At 39.0% G+C, this 22,496-nt stretch overlaps 1 protein-coding gene across 4 annotated transcripts; it reads left to right on the forward strand.

Moving 5' to 3' along the window:
- The first annotated feature begins 530 nt into the window (after positions 1-530).
- PROSER1 (proline and serine rich 1) lies at positions 531-22,434 on the forward strand. 4 transcript variants are annotated; one of them, XM_069882025.1, is made up of 13 exons: positions 531-846; positions 3,863-3,928; positions 5,104-5,172; positions 5,636-5,730; positions 7,201-7,294; positions 7,762-7,872; positions 8,559-8,642; positions 9,591-9,669; positions 12,348-12,443; positions 12,569-12,613; positions 14,802-16,563; positions 17,207-17,354; positions 22,179-22,434. In XM_069882025.1, exons 1-13 carry the CDS (start codon positions 802-804, stop codon positions 22,209-22,211), a joined length of 2,727 nt encoding a protein of 908 aa, XP_069738126.1. In that variant the 5' UTR covers positions 531-801; the 3' UTR covers positions 22,212-22,434. The 4 variants fall into 4 exon arrangements, with proteins under 4 accessions (XP_069738126.1, XP_069738134.1, XP_069738125.1 ...); XM_069882033.1 differs by having other exon boundaries at positions 532-846; positions 22,152-22,434; XM_069882024.1 differs by lacking the exon at positions 22,179-22,434 and adding an exon at positions 19,721-21,460 and having other exon boundaries at positions 542-846.
- The last annotated feature ends 62 nt before the right edge of the window (positions 22,435-22,496 follow it).

Consider the following 22,496-nt stretch of genomic DNA (forward strand, 5'->3'; position numbering starts at 1 on the left):
AGGAAAGGGGGACCTCGCCCCGCTCCCAACTCCGGGCTGCCCAGCGCTGCGCCGGTCCCGAAGCGAGCGGCGGCGGTGCGGAGGGAGGCCGAGGATGGCACGGCGGCGCCTGAAGAAAGCAATCACAGTTTCGGCGTGACTCTGGAGGGCTGGAGGAGGGGCAAGGGCGGCTCCAGTTTTCGGCACTTCCGCGCAGGCATTGTGGGGACGGACAAGCCCAAGAAGGGGCCTTCGGCTCCGAGAGTTGACGTCATAGGAGCGCGACGGCAGAGAGCTACCTGCCCGCGGGTCCGGGCTGTGCCCTCCCCTCCCGCGCCGCCTCTGCCCGCCGCCCGCCGGCCGCGAGGAAGCACCCGGGCCCCCGGCCGCCAGGACCAGCGAGCGGCGGCGCAGAGGGAGCCATGGGGAGCGGGGCCGTCGCGGGGGCTTCGGCGCCGCGTGCCGAGTGAGGGCGCCGGGGCCGCCCCCCTCCGGCTGCTCCGCGGCCTCGCCGCCCGCGCCCTCGTTCCTCCTCCGCCGGGAGAGCGGCCTCGGAGCGGGCTGCCCAGGGGCGGCGAGCAGCCACCGGTGGCTTCCCTTTGTCTCTCGGCTGCGTCCAGAACTGAAAGGCGTCAGCGACGAATTCCCAGAGGATCCCAGGCTGCCAGTCTTCCCCTGCTTTTTAATATACGTGTGTTTTTTTTTTTCTCTATTCCTAAAGACTCTCGCTGAAGTCTTTAGCCAGGATATAATTTTATTTAAAAAAAAAAAACAAAAAACCCGCTCCATTTTAAAGTATCTGCATTGAATGAGCCAATAAAGATGGATAAGAAATCATTTGAAACCGTGCTGGATGAAATTAGAAAGGTAACATTTCACGTTGCATGTTAGTTTAACCATTTGGGTGTAGAATATTCCAGTTGATGAACTTGCCAGGGTAGATGTTTGTGTTCTTTAATAGACACTTAAGGATTTAATAAGGACTAAATTTTACCTGAGTGTGAAAAATTGTAATCCTGTGGTTTTGGTGCATCTGAGTTCTTGTATGTCAGATAGAACAGAATAGCCTGCCGTGAAATGCTTGCTCTGTTGGAGATATTTTTGTTCTTAGAAAAATGGGATTGAATGTCTGGACTGCTACTACTGAACTAGGAAAACATGTGCTGCCAGAGAGGTCATTTGAAATAAGCACTTGAACAAACTCATCACAGTATTTTCACTGTCAAGGAAGACGTGGAAGAAAAAAAGAAATAGCCATGTTCTTTTTTTGAGGGGGTGCGGGGAAAGTGCTGCATTTGCTTGGCTTGACTGGAGACAGGTCCATTTTTTAGATGATAGTTTTGGAGAGTCAACACGCAAATATGACATGAGAGAGCTGATTTCTAAGCTGCACTCTTCTTCAAAGCCACATCTCCCACAGCTCAGGACTGCATGCACATCTTTCTCTGGGATATGAAATCTTGGGGTTTGATATGTGCTCTGAGCAGTGTTTGTGTATGTCCTGTTAAAAACTGAGCAAAATACCTACTAGTTGGTGGGAAGCAGAGATACAAATCTAGGCTTCCAGGCATCTGGCAGGTGCTCTCATTTCTTTCTACACAGAGGTCTGCTTTTAACAGGAAGGCTAGCAGTTTGTGGTTGGGACAGTTCCCTGAATGCTGGAAATGGAAAAGATGGGTTAATAGGAGTATGATTCGTGTCTTGGGTGGGAATTATTTTGCTATACTTAAGCAGAGGTCACATAAAGTGTCACAATTATGTATCTTGCTAAAGCTGTCTTGCTGTGAAGATAAAGAGTTTGCTTTGGATAAGATTGTCTTATGTCAAGAAAGGAATCCTTAATGTTTTTGTGAAAGGTGTTTGTTGTTATAATGGGTTGTCTAGGAGAGGTTCCTACCTTTATTTGGAGTCAGATGCTACAAGGGGTAAGTTTCAGACGCAGTGATGACTGCAGTTGCAGTAGTATTATTCTGGAACATATTGAGGTGTAAACCACCATGGACAAGTGATGAGTGATGAGTCTTTGTTTTCGAAACTGCACTCACTAGTATTTTTACATAAGGTCATGGTCATAAACTCTCCTTTATAAAATAGACACGTTCCATGCTGTGTAATTGCTAAAACCATGACAGCCTGAATATTTTGGGGTGTGGACTTCCCTCTCATACTAAAAATTTTTATGGAAAATCTGTGGAAAAAAAATCAGGGAACAAATAGTACATGAACATTTTCTCTGAAAATTGATTGTGGGCGGGATTAATGTTTCAAATATTACTGCTGTAGTGCAGCCCTTCCAAATACACTCTGTGATTACCAAAGACTTCAGACAAAAGAGGTTTTGATGTGTGATTTTTAGGTAATTGTTTTCTATATGCCATCTGCCTGTATTCCTATAAATCTAACTTTCTGTTGATCTAAGGCTCAGTGTTGTGCTGTATTATTAATAGTTGTGCTTTTCCAGTATAGCCTTTAAGCATTTTCAAATGCATATTTTGTATCTTTGTTGTCAGGTCTTTGTTTAAACTTCATTTCTAGCTCTGTGGTAGAATCTTCTTTACTGCGTGATTCACAAATCAGTTGTGTCGGCATGTTCTATTTTTGGTCCTGTGATTAGCAGGAACGTTATTTAAATGTCTTAATGTGTAGTTCTGGCTTCTCCATGTATATTTATGATTATTAACAAAATAAAGTTTGAGAGTTTTTTCATAAATAGGCACTGCAGTGTCACCTGTTTTTGTTCTTATTATGAAGTCATTCAGTTGTTGATTTAAGGAGGAAGAGTGACGTTTCTTTTGATGAAGAAGTTGCTGTATGACATATCAGGCTTTTTTTCCAAAATATGTTCAGAGAAGGAAGGGAGAAAAGGGAAAAAAATGGGAGAGGAGTTCTGTGTCTGAGGTACAGAAAGGAAGGGGGCTACCTTGAACAACATGTGTGTTGGGTGTATGCACTCCCTGTGCTACTCATGGTCAGATTGCAGAGATGGAAAACTTCATGTCTGTCTGTGTGGAGGGACATGGGTAAATAAAGGAGTAGGAGTAGGTTTTAGGGCTATTGGGTAAAGATAGCAATGCGTGTGAGGTTAAAGCTGGAGGTGATTTCAGAATAAGCATGAGAGCTAGCAAAAGAGGTGGGGCTTGGAAATTGAGGAAGAAAGGTGTGTGCATTAGTTTAGAGCAGGAATTCAGCTGTCATTTGTCTTCATTACATCTTATATGTCTATTGGTGATCTGAGTATGAGGGGAGGAAGGAAGCTCTTGGGTAGCCTGTGTGATTATCAACAAAACTCAGCTGTCTTGCCACTAAGTCTAAATTGGTGACCAGTACTGCGTTATGCTACTCTCCTTCCTTTGCAGCATGTGGTTGCTTGTTAAAGGTTGAACTCTGGGAAGGTGATGAGACATCAACCTCTGGAGCAAGCTCCCTTGTGTATTTGATTCTGTCTGTAGAGACTTTTTATCCAGTGTGTTTGTAAATTCACTGAAGTTAAGATGCTTTGCTAATTGTTTTACAGGGAATATACAAAGAAATAGAGTTGATGACTCATACAATCTTGTTTAATGTAAAGTTGATACAAACTTTCAAGGCAAAAGGAAGAGTGATGATGATGTTCTCTCACTACAGTTTTAAACCACGAAAACAGAAAAATGAAATCAAAAAAGTAATTTTTTTAACAGAAGAATTAAACTATATCTCTGCTTTTTATTGTTCTCAGTTGTCTAAGGAGTATACTATTAGAAATATTGCAGTGTAATTGATATAAATGTCAGTTTGTACGGTCAGATTTTTTTTTTTAGATTAATAGATTAATCTAGCAGGTGGTTGTGCTGTAATTATAATTTTCGAGGGACTAATTATGCGTCTTTTTTCCACTGTTTTTTAGGCTGTATTGACTGAGTATAAACTAAAGGCTATTGAATATGTTCATGGATACTTTTCTAGTGAACAGGTAAAAGTCAATACTTTCATGGGTTTATTGGGAGCCACTGGTTTTGGGTATTCAGTAATAAAGACAGTTTTTCCAATCATATGGAGGCTGATTGTATTTGCTTTTTATTTATTAACTGAGGAGATTTAATTCTTCATTATTATTTCAGCATCAAGCTGTTAAAAGTAGTTCCAAGTTGTTTTGTTATCAAAATCATTACATTTTCATACTTTGTGCTTGGGAACAATTGGAGAAGTTTATCATCATAAAATTTAAGGTTTTTTAGCATGTACTTTCTAAACACCGTAACAAGCATACAACTTATTTATTTTGATACTATGTGGATTTTTTTCCCTTATTTCTTCTGTGGGATTTTTTTTTTTCATTTCTTTTTTTGGTGTATGTTTGGTAAATATGCTGTTTGAGATACTGAATGTTTATCAGCTTTTTCAGAAAGACTTTTTTAAAAATTCTAATGCTGTGGCAATTGTTGTGCATATATGCAGATATATAGAGGAGTGCATATCTATTTTAAATATTTCCATAAAAAAACTTCATCTCAACATGGAATTTTTAGATGCCTACTTAAAAATAAAAAGAGCAATAAAACAAATACAATAAAAACCCCAAGTAAAACATAAAACAAACAAACAAAAAAAAAGCAGGAAAAAGGGTTTAGGTTGTTCAGTCTGGAGAAGAGAAAGCTAGGAGGAGACCTTATAGCAACCTTCCAGTACCTTAAGGGGGCTACAAGAAAGCTGTTTACAAAGACTTGTAGTGATAGGACTAGAGACAATGGGAATAAACTCAAGAGGGGCAGATTTTGACTACGCATAAGGAGGAGTCTCTTCACTATGAGGGTGGTGAGGGTCTGGCACAGGTTGCCCAGGAAAGCTATGGCTGCCCCATCCCTGGAAGTGTTCAAGGCCGGGTTGAATGGGGCCTTGGGCAGCCTGATCTAGTAGGAGGTGTCCCTGCCCATGGCAGGGTGGTTGGAACTGGATGATCTTTAATGTCCCTCCCAACCCCAACTGTTCTATGATTAGATGTTGGTAGGTACTGATAATCAAATATTGCAGACAGACAGATGTTTTTAGCAGTATACCACTGTACTCCAAAAATAGAAAAATTGTATTAATGCAGTTATCATATTTTTAATATATATAAAAGATTAATCAAAGGCCGTTCTCTTGCAGGTTGTTGAGTTACTAAGATACTTTTCCTGGGCTGAACCACAGCTCAAGGCAATAAAGGCTTTACAACATGTAAGTTTGTGTGACACAGTTTTGTGGTGTAAGTTTGCCCTCTTAATCTCATTTTAGTTTTGGGGTGTCAGCTTTTGCAACTGATGGGTCAGTCTGCCATTTACTCATCAAGGTTTCTTCTTCAATTTTGTTTTTCAATGGTATCAAACTATAAGACTTAATACTTTTAAACAGGGTATCTTTCTAAAGGAAGTATGTTTTACTTTCCTGTGCATCACAAGAATAGATGTAGCCCTTTGTAATTGTTGTTAGCTTTCCTAATTTCTTTGGTTTTGGCAAGTGCTTTTTGGAGCTGCTTGTTCAGAACTTAGTGTAATAGTGTGTCCTTCCCGATGGGAGGGAGAGAATATTAAATGTTTACTGACATGTATGATACAAAGGTGCTACTGAGCTGCATTCTAAGTTTAAAATAATTGTTTGCTTTATTTTATATACGCTTCTTTCTTGCTTGCTTACTTGTCAGAAAATAGTGGCGGTTCCAGCATCAAAAATGGTTAATATTCTCAACTGCTTCACATTCAGTAAAGATAAACTTATTGCCCTTGAACTCTTAGCTTCGTAAGTATATCTTGTGTTGTATTTTCTTAATTTTATTGTTTTTACTAGAGTTTGAGTATATAAAAGTTAAGATACTTCTAGAACAAAGCACTATGGCCAGTCCAGGTAAAACACAAATAGATGGGGTTGTCAAAAGAAGAATTAGAAGTAGCCATTGTGGAAAATTCCATCGTTCATCTGAGTCTTGAGCATGCTACTACGTGGGCTTCTGCCTGCTGGAAAACTGCTGCATTGCCTGTGTTTTTACAGTGGCCTTAAAATCTTGCAGAGAATGAAGAGGGCCTTAAGCTTATTTCTGCCCACTGAAATGTAAAACATCTGAGACCAGAGTATTCTGGGTATTGACTATTTTGCATTTGAAAAGCCCTCTAAGTATTACATATGTAAAACAAAAGCTAAGTAAATAGTTCTCTTAAATTGACTTATTTGATTAACAGATCTAACGTCTATAAGAGATGTATAGGAAGAGATGTATAGGTAGTCTAAATTTATGTATGCAGAAGGTTGGGGATTTTTTTAGTGAGTGGCAGCTTATTCAAAAGATCTACAGTTTATGTATGTTTATATGGAACTCTTCTGTCTGGTTTAGCAGATTTGTTTTATGAAGTATTGTTCTGTTTTGGATTGGGGTTTTTTTCTGCATTAAGTACATCTGCCTTACATATGAGTGGTGTATATTACAGCTAACTTGAACATTTTCGAGCATATAAATTCACAGTATAAATATCCATGAAACAAATAAGGCCAAGGATATAGGCATGACCTTGCTTTTGGAACTGAGCATTAAGAAGCTGCATGAATGCTCCCAGTCTCTTTCAGACCAGAACAAAATGGGGTAGCCTGAAGAAAGTTCAGCGGCCCGTTGAAGTAACTTGTTTCACTTCTCAAAATGAGATTGGAGCTCACAGGCTTTTTAGTTACTATACTTCAGCTGGTGTGGGGAGAAGTCATGGTAAATTCTTTAGTTGTTGAATTTCTGCAGTGCAAGAGCATAATAAGGAAGTCATGATACAAAAATCCTATTCAAAACTAGAGAACAAAGCTGAAAGTTTATTAATGTTTTAATACTATTCTTTGAGTAATTTTTCATCCCTTTGTTCAACATTCTGCTGATTCTATTTCTTCTAATATCCTTCTTTGAGAAGTCCTCTTTTTTGGGGCTGTATTCTATTCCCAGTAGTTTGGATGGGGAAGGTAACATAGTTATTTTTGCCATAACGTTTAGTAATCATAGTCCATTGTTCCTTGTTGGTATTTAATTCTAGTACTATTTTTCACTTACAGGTGTGAAGTCCATGTTTAAGCCTAGGGTTTTTACTTTAATAATAATGTTATGATCTTAACTAATTATGTTGGTTTTTTTAATGTACTGTTGGGTACTGGCTGAATAAGTGTTGATCACTATTCAGTACTGCATTGCTTCTAACAAGCACATGGAATGACAATAATAGTTTGTCAATGTCTTTATAGCAACATTGTTGATGCTCAGAATTATCGCCTTATTGAAGATCTGTTCAGAATTAATATGTCAGAGAAGAAAAGATGCAGAAGAATTCTTGAACAGGTACAGTCAAACGCAGTATTGTCTCCATCCTCATGGTCATTGTGGGGTCAGGACTGTTGGGAACTACTGGTGGTAGACAAGCTGAAGGAACCAGCTGCAAAAAGATAAGAATCATGTAATAAATGTGTGAAAAAAAGTGCGAGTTTCCCTTAGACCTAAGGGGCACAGAATTGTAACCAATTCAACCAATGCTGAAGGAAACAGTCTGTGGTTGTTTTAGAGAACACCAAGTTCTTAACCCCAAGTTCAGTAGAAGCAGAGGTGGTCCAAGTAGTTATTCAAAACAAAGGGGACTTGGGCAAAACCTCACGCTGTTTGGACTATTTGGGAAAAAGATTTGAGACAAAGCTTTGAATTGTTCTGTGTAGGTTGATTCATGCAGTCTATAAACATCATGCAGTAGTAATTCATTTATTTAAAACATTGAATTTGACAGCAAGTAATGTTCCTTTTGGATTATTTTGTAGGCATCAAAAACCGGTTGTAAGGCACCTCATGCTATGATATCTTCCTGTGGCATGATTCCTGGCAACCCGTATCCCAAGGGCAAACCAAGCCGTATAAATGGAATTTTCCCAGTAAGTGTGGTCCTATACTTTTGCTTTTCACAGAATCCTTGATTAAGGATTCGAATACATGCAGGGAGGCATGAAATCAAAAGAAGTGTTTGGGTGTTTGTTTTTTTATTACTCCAGTACACATTTATAGGGAACTTGTGTTATTTTTATTTGCCCTTTCTGTGCTGCTTCAAGTAAAGTTTACTACATAAATGAGGTATTGTTCATGTAAGGGAAGCATTGTAAAATCTGATTCGCCAAATATTACTGGGAGAGCTGTTGAGCCTTACTGTTAGGTTGATAAGATGACCTAACATGGTCGCTATGGTACTACTGCTAGTCTTAATATTGTTCTCAAATGACCATGTTTAAGTATTTCGTATGAACACTTAACTTATATTTTGCAGTCCCTTGTCATGTCCACAAGTCAAAATTCAGAATTCTAATTTTCAGAAAACATGAGCTGTTTGATATGCATCTCTTTACAGGGCTCAGTGTTATAAACCATGCTATTGGAATGCTCTTACTTATAATTTCACAAGCCTAGAGCAGTTTTTTTCCCCCTAACAAACATCATTAACTATCACTTTCAGAATATTCAAAAACTTGAATGTGGTTTAGGAAAAAAAAATCAAATATGATAAAAATTCTATAGCAAGACTTATTTTTAAATGAATACCTAATAATTTAATTTTCTTTTGTTTCAGGGAACCCCTATCAAAAAGGACACAGAAGAATGTACTAATGAAGGAAAGGGTATAGCAGCCCGTATACTTGGACCATCCAAACCAGTACGTCTAATGAAAGAATAAATAAATGAAACTTTAAGAAAAAAAAATATCAATCACCAGCCAATTCAACGAATCTTTTATATGAAATGCTGTTGTTTGGCATGGAGACTGTAGAGCAGGAAGTTAAACAAAGATAAACTTCTATATTACATATAATATGACATAGTATTTTTTATTTAACTTGAAAAGAAGCTCTAGTTTGTCTCTTTGGGGAACAGGATTCTCTAGTGGATACAACGTGTGTGCATTTGAAGGCGGAATTTAAATTACAGTAGCAGAAGAGAAAACTAAAAGCATTTTTAGTAATCTGTCATGAGCTAGTAGAAGTTTTAGGTGCAAATATATGCAGTTTTTTACTACAATTTCTGAGGGTTTCAGACATGACTGTACAAAATGCCTGCATATTGGGAACTTGAATTGCAGTGGTACCTTAGACGGAGGTTCTTGTTTCTTAATAACACAGCTGATATGTATTTCAAAATTTTTAAGCATGTGGTGCAAAATTTCAATGAACCTGATACTATTTGGAAGTATTGTCCATATGGATTTTTTTTCAGTTTTATTATGTTTCCCACTAAGCTGTATTATTTTAAAGGCACAGATAACTTGATAAGTATTTGTTACTTTTATATGTGCTGAATCTTTAAAATGAGAAGTCAGTCCAAGTCTTCAGAGTGAAGACTCCAAGGCAGGAAGGGAGTTCCCTTTCCTACCTGTGTTCAGTATTATATTAAAATCTAAAGGTGTACTAGTGATGTTTGTTTCATTCTTTTCAGAAAGGGTGAAATATTTGCAGTCCCTATGGATATTATGAAGAAATTTGACAACAGATATTTTTCCAATGAAGAGCAGCTGTGTGTAGTAGTATCTGAATGTTAGCTTTTTGTCTGAGAAACATTAGGTAATGCTTTCACTATTGCTTCTTCCGTTTGTTTTTTGTTTATGTAGGCTCCATCAACCTACAATCCACACAAACCAGTTCCATACCCCATCCCACCATGTCGGCCACATGCAACTATTGCACCAAGTAAGGCTTCTATATGTTTTAGCTTGATGCTGTTGTTTTCATCCATTTGCCTTTTAAGTGATAACTGTTAAGTGTCAGTTTCTCTGAACATGATCATATCTGAATTTGGCTTGCGCTTTTGAAGCACGCTCTGGGTACTGGTTTCTACATCTTCCTGTTGTGACTTCAGAGCTGCTGAAAAAGAGGAATACATTGACTTCTTTTTCCAGCTTCCACATCATGAGGAAAACTCACGATCCTGTTCTAGTGGGAAATTATTTTGTTTATGGCAGGCATTGTGAATGTTAGACAAGGCTAGGGCTGTGTCTTTGTTGTAAAGTTTGACCAGCGTTTGGGCTTTAGCTTGACAAGTCTGTTGACTCATTGCTATTGTATCAAACTTGGGCTGTAGTCAGGCATGGTTCTGAGTTGGGTGGAAATACTATAGGAACTTGCCGAAGGATGATAATCTGTTTTTCAGCTGAAGGTCTAATTAGTTCTGCAGTTGCCTTCAGCTTTACTTTCTTTCTATCACAATGTAGGGGAAACGGTTTCATAAAACAAAAGTTTAGGAATGTAGATTTCAGTCTCAGAAGGGATACAGCGATTGCCTTTTAATGTGTCTGGTCTGACTATTCTTAGCCTTGTGCTTCAGGTAAGATTGAGTCTTCATAAACTCCTCCCTCTTTGTTCTGCTGCATCAGTTCGATTCCAGACATGTTGGCAAGGAGCAAGGAAGAAGAAATTGGAGTTCTTAAGTAGTCAAACTGGTCTCTTTGAGCAGCAGCTGAAAGCTTTTCCTGGTCTTGCCATTCTGTCCTGCAAAACTGGGCCCCTCACCCCAAGAAGGATGTTGAAGCTCTGGAGAGAGTCCAGGGAAGAGCAACGAAGGCTGGAGAACAGGTCTTATGAAGAATGGCTGAGAGAGCTGGCGTTGTTCAGCCTGGAGAAGAGGAGGCTGAGGGGAGACCTCTTTGCTCTCTATAACTACCTGAAAGGAGGTTGTAGAGAGGAGGGTGCTGGCCTCTTCTCGCAGATGACAGGGGACAGGACAAGAGGAAATGGCCTCGAGCTCTGCCAGAGGAGTTTTAGGGTGGACATTAGGAAAAGAAATTTCACAGAGGGGGTCGTTGGGCACTGGCACAGGCTGCCCAGGGAGGTGGTTGATTCACCTTCCCTGGAGGTGTTTAAGGCACGGGTGGACGAGGTGCTGAGGGGCATGGTTTAGTGTTTGATAGGAATGGTTGGGCTTGATGATCTCGTGGGTCTCTTCCAACCTGGTTATTCTATGATTCTATGAAAATGTGGAGTGCTGTGGTTGGAAATCTTGCTTTAATTTTTTTTTTTCTTGTTAGGGATTTTGGGGAGCCTTTAGGGTATTTGATAAGACAGCGGTAGAACTCTTAGCATGTGTGTTGAAGGGCGAGCCATCTAATCGAGTTGATGTCTGCAAATTTATAGTCAGTTTGGAAAACTTGGCAGTACTTGTGCCTAAAGTAAATCCGATTATTTGTGCCCAAGAAATAACTTGCTCCCCAAAAAGTGTATAGGAAAGTTGCAGACTAGTTCAAATCTGTATTAAACAAATCCTATCTGAAGTAAGTTAGGGCACAAAATTTGGCCTGTGATTGGATAGAAATATTGACACATTTTAGGATATGGAATGGCTTTTGAGATACCAGGGCCTTATTAGGCTGCAGCATGTTTTTTAATGAGACTGCAGATGCTGACTTGAAACTATAGCATGTATTTGTTTTCAAGCAGTGGTCAGAATGGGCAAAATTATGTTTTGTCTTCTGCTTTTTCCTTCCTGGGTACTTAAATGTTTTTTAGTTACTTTTCTGATTTTCAGCCAAGGGTTGTCACACAAGAAATCTTAACTAGAACTAGTATGAAAGTGTGAAATCAGAAAGGAGTTGTACATGAGAAATTACCGCACTTTGACTAATTCATTGAATTCATAGAATAACCAGGTTGGATGTTCAAGTGCTGCTTTTTCCCCATGAAGGATTGCTGTGAAGTGTATTTATGTTCCTGTGATTTCAATTCTCATGTTCTTCATCAGAACTGTATACCACAGCTATATAACAGTTTGAATTGCTCCAAACAATAAGGGAGGAAAAAAGGTTCTTTTTAATGCTAAATACAATAAGTATTGTATATGAAAATATTTGCTAACGCACTTAGACTTCTTATCATTTAAAGAAATATTGAAGAATGATAGCATAAACATTTGAGATGCGACATTTTTCTTTAAATTTTCTGACTAGTGTTGGAGGGCTGGCCGCTTTCAGTGATGTATATTTGACTCTTGTCTGTCAAGGCTTTACTGTTAAAGGAAGAGTTGAAACAGCCTTCAAGTTAGGAATGGAAAAAGAGCAAATGATGCTGCAGACACTTTGAATCACTCCTCCCCTTTGAGTTTTGGGGGCAAAATGGAACTAAGGGCCATTGAAACACGATTTTTTTTCCAGCTTCTTTCAAGAGTTGCTCTTGCTCAAATTTGGGTTACGATACGTGTTACTCAGGCAGACATTGGCAAAAGCCAGCATCCAGCCTGGATGATTAAGGGGTCTGGCTTTTTAGTGAAGGATTGCCTTACAATCTTGAAAATTGTTTTTTTTAAAGGAAAAGACACTGGTTCATTTAGATATGGGTTCTTCTGACAACTGAGATGTGTATTGCATTTGTTATTTTAGGTGCTTACAACAATGCTGGCTTAGTTCCAATGGCTAATGTCATAGCTCCGGGCTTACCAGCTCCTCCATCATACACTGCTAATCAAGTAGTGTCAGGTAAAACATACATACCTTTACGAATGTTAATGGTATTTTTTTCTAATTCATTGTTGTGACTGGATTATTCACTGCTGGAGTTTCATTTGTTTTTTTTAAATGACAAGTTGTTGTTCTCTGTTTAGAAAATGAGGACCTTTCCAGCCAGGCAAAACCTTCCCAAAATCAAGGTAAATTGCAAATCCAGAGGGAAATTTTTGTGTTGATTTTATGTTATTTGTTCAGAAAATGTAAACAACTTACTTGTTTAATGGGATTTTCATAGTCTTTAGGTATTTAACTACTGGTGGAATAGAATCCCTTGAGAATAGAGAAGAACATGGTCTTAGGCATTTGGCATTTACAAGCGTTGAAACATTAAAATTCAGTCTTTGGTGTTAGCTAATTCAAGTTTTATATTCTTCATCATATAAATGTGATAAATCACATCCAAAACTAAATAAAAACATGCATTGTAGTGAAACACTTCTTCATAACTTTGCAGTTTTGAAAACTTTGCTTTCTATTTGAAAACTCATTCACATTCTAATCCCATATATTTGTTGCAATGGGAAACTAGGAATACAAGAGAGACAGTTTCTTTGTTTGTAGCTTGTTGAAATCTGTGTGTAGAATGTCTTATCCCAGACTTTTACATCTTAACTATGTCTACCTGCACTTTTGTTGTACCCTTTAACTTCCGATTCTTTTTGCAGAAGAGTTGTCTTTCTTTTGAGCTCTATTTATGTGGTACTTTGTACAAATCATAATAATGAATCCCACTTTGTTAGGTTTGACAAATAAAAACTGAGAATCTACTGAATGCTAGGTCAGATGTATTAACAAATACCCAAAATAGATAAAATTACTTAGGACCTGTAAATATTTCGGGGGGTGGGGGGAAGTCTTGTCTTTTATTGTCTGTGCTCAGTGATGGTTCTACAGAAATGTTACTGTTTCAAAGGATCACTTTGTTCTTAGGTACCAATTTAAGGGTGCATGTAGTTACAAGATAAATGAATACAACGCAAGAAGTAAAATCTTCTCTTAAGAGGAGAAATTCAGTAACAACTTTGGGTTCTAATGCAGCTGTATTTCTCTGGTGATTATCTTGGCTGTCAGGATTAACTACTGTGACCTTTAGGACAGTCTTCAGCTTAGAAACAGGATGAGGAAAGGATGGAATCCAGAGCTGAGTGATCTGGGTCTAGTCTTTTGGAAAATAATATGTAAAAGGAAAGAGTTTGATTGCGAACTTGCTAGTTTTAGATTTTCAAGATACATAATAGAAGTGTTTGTCATATCAGCTTAGGCATAACGTTTTAAAAATTCCAGATTTTGGGATGTGTGTGTATATGTAGAATTTGAACAAGAGAGAAATCTAAGCTGTACAGAGTTATGGGTGATTAGTTTGGTTGGCTCAGTGATTTGCTTACACTTGAATAGATTATTTTAAAAGTAAAATAAAACATGAGAGTTGTTTAAGAGGAGTGATTCATTAACATTCATATTCCACGGGAAACTAGATAGAGGCATATCGGGACTCTTGACATGCCAGTGTTCATAAATGCAACTTCTTTCTGTTAATACCCACCTTCCCATTTGCAGTGTGCCTGCCTGTTTTCTTCCAGCTTGACTGATGTCTTTGACTTACATCGTAGGGTTGATATAAGCTGATGTTCCTAGTGGCAGGTGCTTGCCTTGATTATAGACACCTGACTTCAGACTTATAAAAATACTTGTTGACAAGGTCAATCCCAATGTTAGTTTAATACTGTAGTGTGATACCTGAATTTAAGTGTACCTTCTTAGAATCAATCTGAAGGAAACACAGTGAAAAGAATGACCTGATTTGGAAGGAAAGAAAAATACCAGCACCTGAAATCAGCTTTCTTCAGTTGTTGACTAAACTTCTCTGAAATCATGATACATTGAATTAACTGGTTCTGAAGGAAATTCTGACCTTCAGTGAGAGTGGATGCAGAGGACCCCAGGTGATCTGATGCTGATGGAATATTAGATCTGTTTTGGGTACTGCCAGATGTTAAGGACCAGAGGGAGGGTGTTTACCTGTATCACTTAGACATTGTTATGGAATATATTTGAGTATGTCTTGCATGAGACCATGAAGAGGTAGCGGATGTCACAAAGTCTTTTAAAGAGGAGTGGTAGCTTACATGTTGTACAACTTGTGTGATGTGTTTGTACCTACTTTTTTGTCTTGTTTTCCTATACTCGTGTTCACTGTTTATATACAGACATTGTATGTTAGCTGTTGCCTGTGTATCGTATTTTGAAATGTTGTATAAAATGTGTTTGTGTTGATTTCAAACATTTCTGATGGTTTCAAGTATTCTTACCACTTTTATTTCTTTGCAGCTTTTTCTGCACAAGCGAATCAGCTCTTTACTCCTCATGGTTCTAATCCTTCAACACCTGCTGCTACTCCAGTCCCTACCCCATCACCTGTCAAGGCAATAAGCCATCCATTAGCACCTGCAACTCCACTCATCTCTGGAATGAACATGTCTACCCCTGTCCTTCCTGTTTTCCCAGGGCAGGTTTCCTCTTCCATCCATGCATCTCAGTCGTCCACCCCAACCCCTACTGTCATCAAATCCCTTTCATTACCTGGTGTTCCTGTCACATCTGTTCACAGTGCAACCTCTACCCCTATTCCTGCAGTTTTTTCTGGTCTGGCCTCTATACCCACTGCTACACCAGCTCCACAAGGTTCTTCCACACCATGTGCCACGCCTGCGCCTAGTGAAGCTTTCGCATCTGCTGCTGCACCATTTGCTGGTCTCCCGTTTTCTGCAACCTCTTCAATTGCTTCTGCTAACAATCCCACTCCATTGTCATCAGTTTTTGCTGGGCTCCCCTTGTCCTTGCCTCCCAATGCCCAAGGGATTTCTAGTCCTGTTCCATCTACAATTGCTAATTCTCCTGCCACTACCATTCCTGGTTCGCTCAGCTTGCCTAACCCAATTTTGTCTGTCTTAAAAGGATTTTTGACATCAAATGACACTTCATTAATCAATTCATCTGCTTTACCTTCTGCTATGACAAATGAGCTTGCTTCTTTATCTGCTCTTGCTAATCAAAGTTCTGACCCTCCTACTTCCTCTGTCAACAAATGTTACACTCCATCAGCTACACCCACCTCACAGCATTCCTCCACACCTGGGCTGGCCATTTTTCCAGGTCTTCCATCCCCATCTGTAGCCAATTCTAGTTCCACTCCTCCAACATTGCCTGCACAGTCACCTTTAACCACTTCACCATCGATTATGCCAGTCAACTGTGGCTCATCAGCCTCCCTTTTGCATGGCACAAGCCCTTCTAATCCTGATCAGCAGCTCTCATCAGCCCCAGCTGCCACAACTATCCCAGTTCTGATCAAAACAGAACCCATGAGTCCTACCCTTTCGGCCTTCAAAGGTCCTTCTCATTCAGCTGGCCCTTCTCATGGCACTATAGGACTGTCAGCACTCGGGCGTGCATACACCTCGGCAGCTTCAGTGCCAGTCAGTTTACCCAGTTCCCTGAATCCAGTGCTATCAGGTCTCTCCTCTTTGAGTGCTCCTCTAAACAATTCCAGTTCTCTGTCTTCCATTTCCCTTGCCCCACATGGCTCTTCTGCTTCCATTGCTCCTATGTTCAATGGACTTCCTCCTTTTACATCTCTAACCAGTAACTTTGCTTTTACTGGTAATCCAGCACTTACGCCACCTGTCACTCTCCCAGGGTCTTTGTTAGCTACTCCGTCTACAAGTGCTTCAGCCGTGTCTGCCCCTCATGTGAGTTCCACTGCTGCCGTACTCTCAGGACTCGCCGCCTCAGCAACAGTCTCTGCTCCTCCCTTCTCGCTTAACTTGTCCAGTGCTGTCCCTTCCCTTTTTTCTGTTGCCCAGGGACCTCTGGGATCATCAAACCCATCCTTCCCTGGTTTTCCTGTCTCTAACACACCCTCTGTCACTCCTGCTCTCCCTTCTTTCCCTGGCCTCCAGGCATCTTCTGCAGTAGCAGCAGTTGCACCGTTGCCGGCAGCTGCCACAGCCCCATCTCCAGCTCCAGTCCTGCCAGGGTTTGCCTCGGCCTTTAGCTCAAACTTCAACTCTGCACTTGTTGCACAGGCTGGGTATGTTTTTGTTTCTGAAGGAGGTCAGAACCATTTCTTTTTCTCTTGAGCAAAACATTTACTTCAGGCATAGATGTTATTTTAACTCATAGTAATTGTGGTTAATAGTTAAAGTTAGTTCACCAGTAGATTATCACCTGTTTTTAGAAACTGTGATGCAATAGTTACCAAGTAGGTTATCCTCAGTGGTCCCCGTTACAACAGTCTAATCCAGTGAGGTGCTCAGTGATCTTATTTCCCAGATGAGGATGCTTGGCACCTCCTAGGCTTTTACAAGAATGGATACCACATAGGCATCCATTAGCACATCCAGGTAATAGCAGGCAATATCTTAGATGTTCCTAAGGAAGTACTTGGCATTAACTTTTGTCTGTAAAGTTTTTTTTTGAGTGCAATTGGAGGTACAGCCCAGGTACAAAAATTTCTGAGTTCCCTTCTAAAGTGTGCTCCAGTATTGATTTGTTTTTGCATGAACAGTTTGTAGGTGGGTAGAGACTGGGCTTTCGTCAGGAAATTCTGGCCTTTATAAGGTTTAGAAAAAGTGCTTTTCTATTTGATATAGACATAAGATTATAGAGAGAAACCTATGACAAAACGTGATGCAGATGTTCCTAATAATAGCTGTATCTTAACATTCTTTCAGCTTGACTTCTGGACTACAGACACCGGGAAATGCAGTTTTTCCTGGTCTTTTATCTCTCCCTGGTATCCCTGGCTTTCCCCAAAGCGCCGCACAGCCTTCCTTACAGGAATTGCAACACAGTGCGGCTGCACAGTCGGCTCTACTACAGGTAACTTGGCTATCAATTAATACTATTTTGCTTCCAGTAGTTGTTTGAGCATGTGCTTGAGTGTTCACTTCTTGGGATTAGTTTAAGTCAGTAAATTATTAAAGCCCCTAACCTATTCAAGAACTGATTACAAGAGTGATGATAAAGAATAACTTATAGTAAGGTCTTACCCAAGGCCAATGTACAATGCTTCTGGATGTCATGAATGTGACGAAGCCCTTTTTGAATACTCTGTAAAATGGGGAGGAGTGAAAGAAAAAAGACATGCAAATGAAATTTTTGCTAGGTTTTTGTTAAATCTAATGAGCTGACCATCTAGTCGCAAAATTTGTGCACAGTTCCACCCTGGCATTTTAATACTTCAAGATTTTTGTGGAAAACCACTCTATTGCAAGTTGTGTGCCTCTGTACACATGCCGTCAGGTTGTCTTGAATTTTCTGTCTGCTTGTGATTGTGTCTTTCTCTTGATAGTTCCCACAAATATTAGGTTGGTGCAAAAATAATTGCTGTTTTTGTGATTGTGAATTTGCTCTACTTATTTATGCTAATGGTTTTGTTTTCACTGTTGTTTTTTCTGTTATGTTGTCAAATTAAAGATGGGAAAAAAGCAAACTTGAGCAATTTTGTTGTTTGAGTTCAAAAGGGGACATAAAGCAGTGGAAACTGCTAGCAATATCAGCCAGTCATCTGGCCAGGGGAATGTCAGTGAATGTACAGTTCTACATTGGTTCAAAAAATTTCATAATGGAAATGAGAGCCTTGGACATGAGGCTCATGGATATCTTTCTGTGATAGACAGCAACCAATTGAGAGCTGTTATTGAAGCTAACTCATGCAAAACAACTTGGAAGGTTGCAGAAGAACTAAATGTTGGCCATTCAACAGTTGGTCATCATTTGTAGTAAACTGGAAAATCAGAAGCTCAACAAGTGGCTGCCACACAAGCTGAATGAAAATTAAAAAAATCGCTGTTAGAAAGTCTGTCCTGTGCTGCTTTCACACAAAAAATTGGATTCTGTATGGCAAATGATAGCATTCTGCACAGTGGCTGGACTGTGGTGAAGTACCAAAATGCTTCTCCAAACAAAAGCTCTGTCAAAAGAAGGTTAAGGTCACGATTTAATGGTTGGTAGGTGGAATCATCTATTACAGCTTCTTCTATCTTGATCTTGAAACACGGCAGCGGAGAAGTATAGCCAGGAACTTGACAACATGCACCAAGAACTGCAACATTTAGGTCCGACATTGGTCAATTGAAAACCCAACTGTGTGCCTCACAAATGACTGTGCAGAAGCTCCATGATCTGGGCTATGGAATTCTGTCTCACACAGCTCACTCACTAGACCTCTCTCCCACCAATAACCACTTTTTCAAGCATCTCAGCAACTTCCTGCAAGAGAACGTTTTCCATAACCAAGCAGCAGCTCAAAACTCTTTCAGAGAATTTATCAGTTCTAGGACTCCAGAATTCCATGCTACTGGATTAAATAGACTTGTTTCTTGTTAGCAAAACAGCATAGGCTCTAGTGGGTTTAATTTTGATTAATAAATTTTATTCTAAGCTGAGAAATACTGCTTTGAAAATAGCAATTGTTTTTGCACCAATAATTGTTGTAACATAAGCTTGAGGTGACTTAAGGTAATGTGCAGTTTTGTCATCTTTTTGGTCTATGAAGCAACTTTTTTCAGTCATTAACCTACATAAGTTAACTGAAACTATCATCAGAGTTTGTATTTAGTTGTTTAGTTTGCCTTTTGCTAAAAAAGGTCTCTGTACAGATTAAAGATTCTGGTAGGGTATTTGTCCTTCTGTACAAAATACTAAAAGAGGCAGTTGTGTGTCTTGAGTTAATATTGTCATATGTCTTCTGAGTTTCAGGGGAAATAGATTGGAAGAAGCAGATTACTTAATCTAGGCCATTTATTCTGTAGAAGTCTGTGTAGATTGCATTGAGGAAATGTCAATTTTCTTGTTTACAACTTCCAGTCACTAAAATTAACACTTAGCTGCTCAAGCAATAAAGATAAAATTCAAAGTCCGTGAAATACCACAGCTCCTGATTAAGCTATGCCTTCTAAATCCAGTGCTTACTCCACTGGAAAGTGAATGCCATTAATGTGTCTTCATTTAGCATCTTAATCTAACTGCGTTCCTCTTTCTCTGGTATTTCACAGCAATAGTTGCACTACAGTTTAACATCTATGTATAGATGCATTGCTCATCTCTGTTCTTTGCATACTTCAGATTACGCTTTTGTTTGGTTTGGCTTCAATGGACTGGTATTGTGCCTGAAATTTTGCTTCATTTAGTTTTTTGTTTGGTTTTTATTGGTGCTGTTTCCTAACTTCTTCTCTTCCTTGAAGGCACATTCTGCTTCTGCTCTGGAGAACTATGCAGCTCAGCCTGAAGGTTTTGCTAACTATCCGTCAACATCGGGAACACCATTTTCATTGCAGACAAGTCTGCCCCAGAGTGGATGGCAATAAATACCAGATATTTTTAAAGACTGCAGTGGTTGGTTGTCAGAGCCTGATTCTATTCACTGTGAAGGCTCTATCCACTTTATCGGGAGCATGATCTGAATTGGGGAAAGAGGGGGAGAACATGGGGTTAAAGTGGTTCCAGGAGGCTCTGTCATATCTCAAACACAATTTGAGATCGTGTTCAGTTGATTCAGGGTCTGATTCAGTGAATATGCTGAGCATCCTTGACTGTCCTTTTAGCTTATGAGTTGAATGTTTGGTGTATTATGGGAACAGGAACATTCAAACAGCTGTTTATGTAAATAGAGAAATTGGCTGTCAAACTGAATGGGGAGAACAAGTATACTTAATAGTGTGTATAAGCACCTATCCTTCTGTTATATTTTGTATGGCATATGTGGTTAATATAGAATGAGATCTAGACTGAAACTAGATACTTAAAGCTGTAGACGATTGTTCATCTAGATGCACACTTGTCTGTGCATAGATCGAAGTCAGTTTGTTTCTTCGGATCTTTTTGTTGTATGGGTGAAGATCTCTTGTTAGCATCAGCAGTATGTTAAGGCGAGGCTAGATCAGAGGGGTGTAGGCATTTTCTTATGCTTTGAAATATTGTTATGGGCTTACTGCTAAACTGAGTCTGAACAGGAGAGCTAGGAAGTGACGCTGTACTGTATTTAGGTAGAAGTTGATTATGGTTAACTGGAGTGTGGTTTAGTTAGCTGAGAATGTCTTTCCAAAGTATGTAAAAGCATTTTAATTTGCTTTTAAAATAATGTTACACAACATCCTCCCTGCCCCCCCACTTCTCTGTGAATGAAATAATTGTACTGCAGATAGGCTACCTATCCAGCACTTTTGACTGCAGACTTTTGTGAATGTTTACAGACATGGGTCAAGTTCTTCTCTCCCTTATACTCATGAACTCACTGGTTCTCTATATGCTTTTTGGCTCTCAACTGTAACTTGATGGTGCTTATATTACTATGTGAATATAAGTGGGAGCAGAATTTGGACCATGGTTTTTTTTAGTATTTTTCCTTGGGAAATGTACATGATTTTAAAGGCATATAGCTAAATTAACTGTATTGGTTAGGAAGGATTATGATGCAGCATATAGGAAGGTCTTGCTTTGTTAGTGAAATTCAGTTGTGCACTCTTCTAATAATGTTAGTACCTGTGGCAATGTGTAACACATCATTGAATATCATCTATTTAAGAAAAACTCTTGATCATGTTCTAGAGACAGTAGAGATGTATGATATTCAATCCTGTGATTAAATTAAAACTTAGATGATACTATACTGTAGAAAAGCTCTGCACCTAGAGTTCTACTTTTTTTAAGGATGAATTCTGCTGGGAGATGTTGCTAATGTATTTTCTTTCAAGATGTGAACAAACTTTTTTAGAACATTAACAGAAATTCCTGTATTGGTTTTTAACACAATTTTTTAAAAATAAAAAGTTTACAGTCATGGCGAGAAAAAGGCTTTGCTGACTATTTACATATTTGCCTAAAATACAGATGAATAAACTTCTTTTTACTGAAACACTTCCTAATGTTTGATCTGCTTATGTTGTTTCCTTACTATATGGAATTATAAAATTGACTTCCTAAAGAGTGGTAATAGAAATATCCTATGAAGTATTTAGTGAAAAAATTAATGTCCTCGATACCTTGTTAGCAATTAGGTAGTCTTGCATTTTTATAATCAAGTTTATGTATTACTTTTAAATCTGAAGATAAAAACATACTGCATTTCTACATTTTTTTTAATGAAACCTATTGATTTCTAATGATTCTCTGCTCTGGATTTCTTTTAAAATCAGTGCCTTATCTTGACTGAAGAAACATGCTTCTCTTTCTTTTCATGACTTGTTCCTTGTAGATTTGTAGATCATTTGGAGAAGGAGAAAATAAAAATATAGGTATCTCCTCAATAGCAAGCTTTTGTCCCAGAGATGTGAACATAAAGTAGTTTGAAGTCAGTAAGGTTACAAAGTGCTTCCTGAGGCTCTGAGTTAGATCTCCATTTTGAGTCCTAGTTCCCCAATCAAGCAAACAAGGATTAAATTAATTCAGGTTATCCTGTAGTCAAAACCAAGTAACAGTCATCAGCTGTTTCAAGGTGTTTTATCAAAGACCTCTTGTATGTTGTGGAAAACACATGTTGAGTGGTCATGGCGTGCAGGTTATTGCAGGATTTTGTGAACTGAATTTTTCAGTGGTTAGGATTAAGGTAAGTTTCAATTTCTTAAATATTTATCCTGATGTAAAGTTATTTCTTGTTAATTTTTTTTTTCTCTTCAGGAATAAAGTCTGTGTTCTGCATTGCAGAAAACTCCTGCGACCCAGCTGTGGAATTTCTGAAAGGGGCAATTGGTCCTGAGCTCTTTCATGCTTGCTTGAGTAACATTTTTGAAAAGCCAAGGAAGAGTCTGTTCCCGAGTCAAACCATGCTGCGTCTTGTGCCGAGCCTGTGCTGGGAAGGGGCTGTTGCTGTATGTTTTAATTCTAGACTAAGTACGATTTTATATATTGTTCAAGTTCCTTATTACTGCTTTATTTAAGCTTTGTTGACAGATTGCAAAGATGAAGTGTAGTGAGATGTTCTTTGAAATAAAAATCTTTGTTTGGAACAACTAAGAACATACT

The sequence above is a fragment of the Phaenicophaeus curvirostris genome, chromosome 1 (assembly GCF_032191515.1).
Source record: "Phaenicophaeus curvirostris isolate KB17595 chromosome 1, BPBGC_Pcur_1.0, whole genome shotgun sequence".
Classification (NCBI taxonomy): Eukaryota; Metazoa; Chordata; class Aves; order Cuculiformes; family Cuculidae; genus Phaenicophaeus; species Phaenicophaeus curvirostris.

Excerpts from the sequence above, each read along its gene's own strand:
- PROSER1 (XM_069882024.1), top strand. The coding sequence starts at position 802 with ATGGATAAGAAATCATTTGAAACCGTGCTGGATGAAATTAGAAAG. Across the intron at positions 847-3,862 it reads TGCTGGATGAAATTAGAAAG|GCTGTATTGACTGAGTATAA; the intron begins GTAACATTTCAC and ends ACTGTTTTTTAG. Across the intron at positions 16,564-17,206 it reads GCACTTGTTGCACAGGCTGG|CTTGACTTCTGGACTACAGA; the intron begins GTATGTTTTTGT and ends ACATTCTTTCAG.